Source organism: Mizuhopecten yessoensis, unplaced genomic scaffold (genome assembly GCF_002113885.1).
Source record: "Mizuhopecten yessoensis strain PY_sf001 unplaced genomic scaffold, ASM211388v2 scaffold1461, whole genome shotgun sequence".
Lineage (NCBI taxonomy): Eukaryota > Metazoa > Mollusca > Bivalvia > Pectinida > Pectinidae > Mizuhopecten > Mizuhopecten yessoensis.
This window is the reverse complement of record NW_018404058.1, coordinates 106334-119332: the sequence shown is the minus strand read 5'-3', so window position 1 is coordinate 119332 and position 12999 is coordinate 106334. Positions and strand designations below refer to the sequence as shown.

Below are 12999 nucleotides of genomic sequence, written 5' to 3'. Positions count from 1 at the left end.
TACCAGACAGATTGTCCAACGGTCCTGTACGTGTTTTACGGGACAGATTATCAAACTATCCAATCCATGTTTTACTAGACAGATTGTCCAACTGTCCTGTAGGTGTTTTACGGGACAGATTATCAAACTATCGAGTCCATGTTTTACCAGACAGATTGGCCAACTGTCCTGTCCATGTTTTACCAGACAGATTGTCTAACTGTCCTGTACGTGTTTTACCAGACAGATTGTCCAACTGTCCTGTACGTGTTTTACGGGACAGATTATCAAACTATCCAATCCATGTTTTACCAGACAGATTGTCCAACTGTCCTGTACGTGTTTTGCGGGACAGATTATCAAACTATCCAATCCATGTTTTACTAGACAGATTGTCCAACTGTCCTGTACGTGTTTTAACCAGACAGATTGTCCAACTGTCCTGTCCATGTTTAACCAGACAGATTGTCAAACTATCTAGTCCATGTTTTACCTGACAGATTGTCCAACTGTCCTGTCCGTGTTTTACCAGACAGATTGTCCAACTGTCCTGTGCGTCTTGTACGGGACAGATTGTCCAACTATCCAGTCCATGTTTTACCAGACAGATTGTCCAACTGTACTGTACGTGTTTTACGGGACAGATTATCAAACTATCCAATCCATGTTTTACCAGACAGATTGTCCAACTGACCTGTACGTGTTTTACGGGACAGATTATCAAACTATCCAATCCATGTTTTACCAGACAGATTGTCCAACTGTACTGTACGTGTTTTACGGGACAGATTATCAAACTATCCAATCCATGTTTTACCAGACAGATTGTCTAACTGTCCTGTACGTGTTTTACCAGACAGATTGTCGAACTATCCTGTCCATGTTTTACCAGACAGATTGTCAAACTATCCTGTCCATGTTTTACCAGACAGATTGTCAAACTATCCTGTCCATGTTTTACCAGACAGATTGTCAAACTATCTAGTACATGTTTTACCTGACAGATTGTCCAACTGTCCTGTACGTGTTTTAACCAGACAGATTGTCCAACTGTCCTGTCCATGTTTTCACTGACACATTATCCAACTGTCCTGTCCATGTTTTACCAGACAGATTGTCCAACTGTACTGTACGTGTTTTACGGGACAGATTATCAAACTATCCAATCCATGTTTTACCAGACAGATTGTCTAACTGTCCTGTACGTGTTTTACCAGACAGATTGGCCAACTGTCCTGTCCATGTTTTACCAGACAGATTATCCAACTGTCATGTCCATGTTTTACCAGACAGATTGTCCAACTTTCCTGTCCGTCCGTCCAGTCCATGTTTTACCAGACAGATTGTCCAACTGTACTGTACGTGTTTTACGGGACAGATTATCAAACTATCCAATCCATGTTTTACTAGACAGATTGTCCAACTGTCCTGTACGTGTTTTGCGGGACAGATTATCAAACTATCCAATCCATGTTTTACTAGACAGATTGTCCAACTGTCCTGTACGTGTTTTATGGGACAGATTGTCCAACTGTCCTGTACGTGTTTTTCGGGACAGATTATCAAACTATCCAATCCATGTTTTACCAGACAGATTGTCCAACTGTCCTGTCCATGGTTAACCAGACAGATTGTCAAACTATCTAGTCCATGTTTTACCTGACAGATTGTCCAACTGTCCTGTACGTGTTTTACCAGACAGATTGTCCAACTGTCCTGTCCATGTTTAACCAGACAGATTGTCAAACTATCTAGTCCATGTTTTACCTGACAGATTGTCCAACTGTCCTGTACGTGTTTTACGGGACAGATTGTCCAACTGTCCTGTACGTGTTTTACCAGACAAATTGTCAAACTATCTAGTCCATGTTTTACCAGACAGATTGTCCAACTGTCCTGTACGTGTTTTACCAGACAGATTGTCAAACTATCTAGTCCATGTTTTACCAGACAGATTGTCCAACTGTCCTGTACGTGTTTTACGGGACAGATTATCAAACTATCCAGTCCATGTTTTACCAGACAGATTGTCCAACTGTCCTGTACGTGTTTTACCAGACAGATTGTCCAACTGTCCTGTCACAGATTGTCCAACTGTCCTGTACGTGTTTACGGGACAGATTGTCCAAATGTTCTGTACGTGTTTTACCAGACAGATTGTCCAACTAGACAGATTGTCCAACTGTCCTGTACGTCTTTTACTGGACAGATTATCAAACTGTCCTGTACGTGTTTTACCAGACAGATTGTCCAACTGTCCTGTCCATGTTTTACCAGACAGATTGTCCAACTGTCCTGTACGTGTTTACGGGACAGATTGTCCAACTGTTCTGTACGTGTTTTACCAGACAGATTGTCCAACTGTCCTGTACGTGTTTTACCGGACAGATTGTCGAACTGTCCTGTCCATGTTTTACCAGACAGATTGTCCAACTGTCCTGTCCGTGTTTTCCCGGACAGATTGTCGAACTGTCCTGTACGTGTTTACGGGACAGATTGTCCAACTATCTAGTCCATGTTTTACCAGACAGATTGTCAAACTATCTAGTCCATGTTTTACCAGACAGATTATTAAACTGTCCTGTACGTGTTTTACCAGACAGATTGTCCAACTGTCCTGTCCATGTTTTACCAGACAGATTGTCCAACTGTCCTGTACGTGTTTTACCAGACAGATTGTCAAACTATCCTGTCCATGTTTTACCAGACAGATTGTCAAACTATCTAGTCCATGTTTTACCAGACAGATTGTCAAACTATCCTGTCCATGTTTTACCAGACAGATTGTCAAACTATCTAGTCCATGTTTTACCAGACAGATTGTCAAACTGTCCTGTCCATGTTTTACCAGACAGATTGTCAAACTATCTAGTCCATGTTTTACCAGACAGATTGTCAAACTATCCTGTCCATGTTTTACCAGACAGATTGTCAAACTATCTAGTCCATGTTTTACCAGACAGATTGTCAAACTGTCCTGTCCATGTTTTACCAGACAGATTGTCAAACTATCTAGTCCATGTTTTACCAGACAGATTGTCAAACTGTCCTGTCCATGTTTTACCGGACAGATTATCCAAATGTCTCGTCAATGTTACAGCTTAGTTAAATAATTTTACAACAGAAACGAAAACTTTCAGTAACATATCTTTATTACCTTAATAGAAAACCTATTGGATAAATCCTTCATAGATATGGAATGAAACAAAATTCACTCACTCTCCGTTCACCGTTATTATCACAGGCCAAACATGCAACAGCTCAAAGCGATACCACTGCATCAGTTATAATCGTGAAGAAGAGTAAGAATTTCGAATAATTATTAACTTAAAGTATGCTACCATATATATCGTATATAGAAAAATAAACAAATTAGACATTTCTGTATTTACATTTACTTCCCTTGTCAAGATATTCATCTCTCATTTTGGTTCTGTGCTTTTATCATTGCTGATAGCAAGCTAAGATTGATCCCAATATTTTATTTTTATTTTTTGTTTTTCAATTATTTTTGTTTTATTTAACACACCAATGTTGAACTGAATGTCTGTAAAGTGCATCACAAGATGGGATTTATATGTAACACCTGTAGACAAGGACTTAATGTTTCATGATAAAAACAGCTGTAAACATATATATTTTAGCTTTTTGTTACTCTCCACCTGTAAGAGTTACTTTTTAATTTACTATCTTTAACAAAAACGTGTCACACATTCTGTTACACACATTCCCACACCTGTACAAACGTGTCATACTTCCTGTTGTACACACAAACAAGTGTGTACCGTAAATACCAGACATCTTTCCTGGTACACACATACAGTCACGTACATACATACATATGTGTTACACTTTCTACTGTAAACACAAGCACCTATGTCAAGTTTTAAATAAGAGAAAAATTGAAAATAGTTATCTAACCTAACATCATAATATGAATGTGACCGAGTAAGTTCAAGTGTGAGTAATCCAGAACTAATAGTCGTCAACAAAATCCTGGAACAGTTATACAGACTTAACAGACCAGACCAGACTTAACAGATACAGACTTAACAGATACAGACTTAACAGTACAGACTTAACAGATACAGACTTAAAAGATCAGACTTAACAGATACAGACTTAACAGATCAGACTTAACAGATACCGACTTAACAGATACCGACTTATTAGATAAGACTTAACAGATACCGACTTAATAGATCAGACTTAACAGATACCGACTTAACAGATACCGACTTATTAGATCAGACTTAACAGATACCGACTTAATAGATCAGACTTAACAGATACCGACTTAACAGATACAGACTTAACAGATACAGACTTAACAGTACAGACTTAACAGATACAGACTACAGATACAGACTTAACAGATCAGACTTAACAGATACAGACTTAACAGATCAGACTTAACAGATACAGACTTAACAGATACAGACTTAACAGATACAGACTTAACAGTACAGACTTAACAGATACAGACTTAAAAGATCAGACTTAACAGATACAGACTTAACAGATCAGACTTAACAGATACAGACTTAACAGATCCGACTTAACAGATACAGACTTAACAGATCAGACTTAACAGATACCGACTTAACAGATACCGACCTAACAGATACCGACTTAATAGATCAGACTTAACAGATACCGACTTAACAGATCAGACTTAACAGATACAGACTTAACAGATCAGACTTAATAGGTACAGACTTAACTGATCAGACTTCACAGATACAGACTGAAAAGATCAGACTTAACAGATCAGACTTAACCGATACAGACTTTACAGATACAGACTTAACAGATCAGACTTAACAGATCAGACTTAACAGATACAGACTTAACAGATACAGATTTAATAGATACAGACTACAGATACAGACTTAACAGATCAGACTTAACAGATACATACTTAACAGATCAGACTTAACAGATCAGACTAAACAGATCAGACTTAACAGATACAGACTTAACAGATCAGACTTAACAGATACAGACTTAATAGATCAGACTTAACAGATACAGACTACAAATACAGACTTAACAGTTCAGACTTAACAGTTCAGACTTAACAGTTCAGACTGACTTAACAGTTCAGACTTAACAGATCAGACTTAACCGATACAGACTTAATAGATCAGACTTAACCGATACAGACCTAATAGATCAGACTTAACAGTTCAGACTTAATAGATACAGACTTAACAGATCAGACTTAACCGATACAGACTTAATAGATACAGACTTAACAGATCAGACTTAACAGATACAGACTTAATAGATCAGACTTAACAGATACAGACTTAACAGATCCGACTTAACAGATACAGACTTAACAGATACAGACTTTACAGATACAGACTTAACAGACCAGACTTAACAGATCAGACTTATCAGATACAGACTTAACATCAAACAATGGTACATAACAACAATGTAAACAAGTCTAAATCCCTGCCATCTGATGACATTGAAGGATAAAGGAGAGATAAAATATAATATTGATAGTGTGCACATATCTAAAAATATTTCAGAACAGATTTCATCAATTTACTTTCAGTATAATTACGGGATCAACCAAAAGTAGTAAACTAAAATCCATTCTCGTATGATCTACTTAAACGTCCGTATGAATGAACCCAGTCAATGATATGACCTGATGATACCAAACCACCGTCACCAGGAGGACGGAACCCACTATCAGTAGTTCATTTTTATCAGAGGTGAATTATAACACACAACCAGAAATGACATTGTTTGCAATTTCAATTTGAGCACATACAACATACAGTACCTACAAAGATTAAATATAGCTGTGAAATTGAAATATTACAAGTAAGTGTGCTGGTATATCAGGAGTTTAAGTACATGTGTGTATACAATGTAAGACAAATCTGATCGCATATAGAAGTCTTGTGTTTTTATATACATAATCTCCTATTTGTTTTTCCTTTTTAAGAGTTAATCTCAATTATAACAAAAGGTTAAAACATATCCTAAAAACTTCAAACATAGGTCTTTTTGTTTTGTTGCACATTTCCAAAGTTTGGTTCTGACTCTGATCTGGAAACCATCATTCTGAAACACAAAAATGAGGAAATGTGGTCAAAAAGTGTCAGTGAGACACTACACAGAAAAGTGTATTTTGAGAATGAATTCATTCGTTTTGCAAATTTTCTTTTTCAGCTGTAAACAAGTTTTATTCCTTTACACTGTGCTTAGAATTTTCTCTTTAAAAGAACAATGTCTGGGATATCCTGAAAATAGACTTTAAATACATAGTTAACATTGTAATTACCACCAAGACACGTACAAATTAAATCAATTACCACCAAGACACGTACAAATTAAATCAGCTATCATAACATACGATGTAACCTAGTTTGTTAATCTTAATTCAGTGTTATCTTTTGTGTGGGCTCTGAAGTGAAAAATCATTTCAGTACAGCACCAAGTTTCCACATAAGTTAAAAAGAATCACTCTTTTGTATGATAAAACTAAGTTGTGTATCAAAATCATCAGGCACACTGTCCCACACTACTAAACACAACACATCAGATGTATACACTATACACATACAACACCCGAATGTATATTTGTAACTTGATATTCATGTCAACTTTTATGTTTGTCAACTGCAATGTTTCTATCTATATTAGATGTATATAGCATCCTGTCAGCACAAAGACTTCACACAAGGATAAAACCTACCATGGAGCTTAAGAAACTGGGGACCAAGAATTACAAGAACTATTTTTTATAGCACTAGCTAGTAAGAGCATGCAACAGTGTTTCTTAGGCAGACAAGATTTTTCTACCGTCTTTCTTCTTCTTCATCCAGACTTTCTCTACTTCCCGTGCGTTCTTGGTGGTGTCTACTTCGTCTGGCCGGTGCTGTCGGAGGCGGCATGAGATCGCCGGCACTCTGAAAGGATAACCATTCCCATTATTTTCTAGTTCAAGTCATTGAATACGTAATTTCACAAGTCATACTTTTTTTTCTTTCCAGGAAAATATACCGCTGTCAACAAATATAACGTACAGAGAGAAGACATCAGGACAACGTTTGTAAGTGGTTACACCGTAAAACGAGAACATATTACAAATCAATGTCAATGAGAATGTTTTCCTGAAGCACCCTGAGTAGTAAAATATAGAACAGGAAGGCACCATAAAGCATGGCATTATCCCTCATGCCCTACTGATTAAGATGGCCAAAATTACTGACATGCATTTCACCACTAATTTATATATTCTGTAGATCTTGTGTGTACTGTTGATGTTTTTAAAACACTATGGTTATCAGGACAGTAAGCTCGGTATGGTCAACTGTATAGTCATGTTTAGATGGTGTCCTGCTACAGCATCCAGTAATATTGGCTATTTGTTTCTATAGTTACAGGGTAGATAATGAAAATAAGAATTCAAAAATAACAAAAGTTAAAACTAGGGCACTAAAGAGACTGAAGCCAGTGAAATGGTTATTCTTTACAATATAATATCATGATATACCACTGCAAATATCAGAACATAGATCCTCCCGATGCTAATGCATACTAGCTAAAAACATTGAATTTTCTTTTCTTCTAAGATCTTGTTCATGTTGTTGTAGCGGACATCATTAGATGTTATTAACAAATGCAATTTAATAAGGGTCTTTTTAAATCAATGTACCTGATTTTTGTTGCTGGGGAATTTTAATTTAGCGAAGTTGATTTTTTATATAATCTTTTCACAAAACCTGTCATGATAATATAGTTAGGTTGTGAACAATTCACGGCGAGAAATTGACAAGAGCAGGACATAAGCTTCAGGTAATGTCATTATAAATTTTCCATATTGGAGTGATTTTTAGGGTGTTAGTTGACTACATATCCCCTTTAACAAAGGGAAGTAATCCAGCATTCTGCTCTTTACTATACATATATGTATATTCCATCTTTTACGTATTGCAGAGTTATCTGCTCTTTTGAGCAGGTGTTGATTGTTACGTCATTAGTTTGTGTGAGAAAATTATGTCGTTTTTTCAAAAGTTTATGATGTTACTCTCACAAACAAATGACGTAACAATCAATACCTGCTCACAAGAGCAGATAACTCTGCAATACGAAAAGACAAAATAGATAAATGTTAACATCCAGGCAGGTCCTGACCTGTCCAATGATCTACTATACATTATGTTAGCACTGACTTCCTGTATGTTTCTGATCTACTATACATTATGTTAACACTGACTTCCTGTATGTTTCTGATCTACTATACATTATGTTAACACTGACTTCCTGTATGTTTCTGATCTACTATACATTATGTTAACACTGACTTCCTGTATGTTTCTGATCTACTATACATTATGTTAACACTGACTTCCTGTATGTTTCTGATCTACTATACATTATGTTAACACTGACTTCCTGTATGTTTCTGATCTACTATACATTAACACTGACTTCCTGTATGTTTCTGATCTACTATACATTATGTTAACACTGACTTCCTGTATGTTTCTGATCTACTATACATTATGTTAACACTGACTTCCTGTATGTTTCTGATCTACTATACATTATGTTAACACTGACTTCCTGTATGTTTCTGATCTACTATACATTATGTTAACACTGACTTCCTGTATGTTTCTGATCTACTATACATTATGTTAACACTGACTTCCTGTATGTTTCTGATCTACTATACATTATGTTAACACTGACTTCCTGTATGTTTCTGATCTACTATACATTATGTTAACACTGACTTCCTGTATGTTTCTGATCTACTATACATTATGTTAACACTGACTTCCTGTATGTTTCTGATCTACTATACATTATGTTAACACTGACTTCCTGTATGTTTCTGATCTACTATACATTATGTTAACACTGACTTCCTGTATGTTTCTGATCTACTATACATTATGTTAACACTGACTTCCTGTATGTTTCTGATCTACTATACATTATGTTAACACTGACTTCCTGTATGTTTCTGATCTACTATACATTATGTTAACACTGACTTCCTGTATGTTTCTGATCTACTATACATTATGTTAACACTGACTTCCTGTATGTTTCTGATCTACTATACATTATGTTAACACTGACTTCCTGTATGTTTCTGATCTACTATACATTATGTTAACACTGACTTCCTGTATGTTTCTGATCTACTATACATTATGTTAACACTGACTTCCTGTATGTTTCTGATCTACTATACATTATGTTAACACTGACTTCCTGTATGTTTCTGATCTACTATACATTATGTTAACACTGACTTCCTGTATGTTTCTGATCTACTATACATTATGTTAACACTGACTTCCTGTATGTTTCTGATCTACTATACATTATGTTAACACTGACTTCCTGTATGTTTCTGATCTACTATACATTATGTTAACACTGACTTCCTGTATGTTTCTGATCTACTATACATTATGTTAACACTGACTTCCTGTATGTTTCTGATCTACTATACATTATGTTAACACTGACTTCCTGTATGTTTCTGATCTACTATACATTATGTTAACACTGACTTCCTGTATGTTTCTGATCTACTATACATTATGTTAACACTGACTTCCTGTATGTTTCTGATCTACTATACATTATGTTAACACTGACTTCCTGTATGTTTCTGATCTACTATACATTATGTTAACACTGACTTCCTGTATGTTTCTGATCTACTATACATTAACACTGACTTCCTGTATGTTTCTGATCTACTATACATTATGTTAACACTGACTTCCTGTATGTTTCTGATCTACTATACATTAACACTGACTTCCTGTATGTTTCTGATCTACTATACATTAACACTGACTTCCTGTATGTTTCTGATCTACTATACATTATGTTAGCACTGACTTTCTGTATGTATCTGATCTGCTATACATTATGTTAGCACTGACTTCCTGTTTGTTTCTGATCTGCTATACATTATGTTAACACTGACTTCCTGTATGTATCTGATCTACTATACATTATGTTAACACTGATTTCCTGTATGTTTCTGATCTACTATACATTACCACTGACTTCCTGTATGTTTCTGATCTACTATACATTACCACTGACTTCCTGTATGTTTCTGATCTACTAGACATTAACACTGACTTCCTGTATGTTTCTGATATACTATACATTATGTTAGCACTGACTTTCTGTATGTATCTGATTTGCTATACATTATGTTAGCACTGACTTCCTGTTTGTTTGTGATCTGCTATACATTATGTTAACACTGACTTCCTGTATGTATCTGATCTACTATACATTATGTTAACACTGATTTCCTGTATGTTTCTGATCTACTATACATTAAAACTGACTTCCTGTATGTTTCTGATCTACTATACATTACCACTGACTTCCTGTATGTTTCTGATCTACTACACATTAACACTGACTTCCTGTATGTTTCTGATCTACTATACACTGACACTGACTTCCTGTATGTTTCTGATCTACTACACATTAACACTGACTTCCTGTATGTTTCTGATCTACTAGACATTAACACTGACTTCCTGTATGTTTCTGATATACTATACATTATGTTAGCACTGACTTTCTGTATGTATCTGATCTGCTATACATTATGTTAGCACTGACTGCCTGTTTGTTTCTGATCTGCTATACATTATGCTAACACTGACTTCCTGTATGTTTCTGATCTACAATACATTAACACTGACTTCCTGTATGTTTCTGATATACTATACATTATGTTAGCACTGACTTTCTGTATGTATCTGATTTGCTATACATTATGTTAGCACTGACTTCCTGTTTGTTTGTGATCTGCTATACATTATGTTAACACTGACTTCCTGTATGTTTCTCATTTACTATACATTAACACTGACTTCCTGTATGTTTTTGATCTACTATACATTAACACTGACTTCCTATATGTTTCTGATCTACTATACATTATGTTAACACTGATTTCCTGTATGTTTCTGATCTACTATACATTAACCCTGACTTCCTGTATGTTTCTGATCTACTATACATTACCACTGACTTCCTGTATGTTTCTGATCTACTATACACTGACACTGACTTCCTGTATGTTTCTGATCTACTAGACATTAACACTGACTTCCTGTATGTTTCTGATCTACAATACATTAACACTGACTTCCTGTATGTTTCTGATCTACAATTCATTATGTTAACACTGACTTCCTGTATGTTTCTTATCTACTATACATTATGTTATCACTGACTTCCTGTATGTTTCTGATCTACTATACATTAACACTGACTTCCTGTATGTTTCTGATTTACTATACATCAACACTGACTTCCTGTATGTTTTTGATCTAGGCAGGTAGAGATAAACAGGTCCGTGCTCAGCATTTCTACACTGGTGGTGAATACGTGACAAGTAAAGCTATAACTCAATGGTACATAAATGAAATAGAACCATATGTACTTACTGTATCTAACCTTGAAAACCAGTACAGTAAAACCTCAATATTATGCCACTGGATCCATTTGCTACCTTGTATACTGCCATTATATCTCGAGGTCACCTTTTCACCTTTTTCTTAAAAATTCCTTTACATATTTCATCAATTATCTCACCCCTTAATGATTCCAAGTTTCTCTAGACGAATGTTGGCAGTATAACGAGGTTTTACTGTATCATTATTGTTACAGTTTTCATAGCAATTACTTCTTTAGTTGGCAACACTTACGACGCCTCGGCGGGGAGTACTGGGTGAGGGGCCGGCACTCCCTGGAGGGGTGGAGCTAGGGCTACGGGACCGTAGACCTCGGTGTGTACGATCACTGGACATATTCTCCCAGGATCCCTGCCAACTTGTCCGAAGCATAGCCTTTCTCATCCCGGCGGATGTGGTTTGTATGAGTGATGTGATGGCTTTAGCACGATTGCTCTTTCTAAATGAAGTACTTCGTAAAAAGGAGTCATCTAAAGATCTGCTTGATACTGTAAGTCAATAAGCGAGTGTCATATAGTGATTATACAGGCTACAGCATGCTGTCTAGACTTATACAGGGCTACCAGTGTATGTCGGATGCTCACAACATACATTAATGGTTTATCTACAATATTTCAGAATAAAATTGATGTAAAAAAAAAAGTTAATTTCATCTCAGTAATTTTGAAGAATTTAGTTCAAAATTTTGCAGATTGGACAATGATGATCATAATTCAAAGTTAGTGATATGGTTATTTTCACCAATAACTTATAATATTGTTTTAATAAGTTTTTCTTGTTTTTACTGGTAGCTCTGCATGCACTGATCAATAATACACATTGTACTAGCATCTCTACAAGTTACACACAGCAATCAGCTATCCTACATTTAGATCCTGAAGGAATGCTTACACAGACAGCAGTGAAAGGGACAGTCTCCCTGTATTATACTTTATCATGCAGTACTGACATATAATACTTTATCATGCAGTACTGACGCTGTTGATGGTAGAGAAACGTGTGTGGCAATTATCAAATATATATATCCATCCTTCTTGTGTTTGTACGATAGAACTGTCAAGGCAGGAAACGGGTGTAGGAAATTTCTATCAATTTCTATGCACCCAATTTCAATATTTAATGTGCCCTGTGTAACAATGGGACAATAATGACCCGACGTACTTAAACTGGGAAAATTCTGACACCTACTTACATAAACTGCGATAACATTGAAAGCCGAATAGTTTATTAATGGCTAATTCAGAAAGATGGAAATTTCAAAATGGTAGAAAATCAAAACACATTTGTATGGTTTCTAAGCTAATTCTTGTCATTTGAAAATGAAAGAAAAATAACCTTTCATGCCTATGAGTAAAGGATATGAAAATTGGGGTTTCTAAATTGGGATTAAACATCTGGTAACTCTTGGTATTAACTGAATATGAAAAAGTATTTGGTGGAATTTCCTGTTCTTCATCTCTAGGCATAAATTTTAAGAAGTGTTTTATAATCTCTCATGTAGCTCCAGACCATGGGA

General features: G+C 35.7%; 1 protein-coding gene across 1 annotated transcript in view; it reads right to left on the bottom strand.

The window, feature by feature from the left end:
• Nucleotides 1–3113: 3113 nt before the first annotated feature.
• Nucleotides 3114–12999, bottom strand: part of LOC110462477 — a 27289-nt gene continuing 17403 nt past the window's right edge. Inside the window, exons 7-9 of the mRNA XM_021516443.1 lie at nucleotides 11718–11971; nucleotides 6808–6914; nucleotides 3114–6066 (exon numbers count right to left, since the gene is read on the bottom strand). Of these exons, the coding sequence (XP_021372118.1) occupies nucleotides 5994–6066; nucleotides 6808–6914; nucleotides 11718–11971 (434 nt within the window). The 3' untranslated portion in view covers nucleotides 3114–5993. The remainder of the gene's footprint in view (nucleotides 6067–6807; nucleotides 6915–11717; nucleotides 11972–12999) is intronic.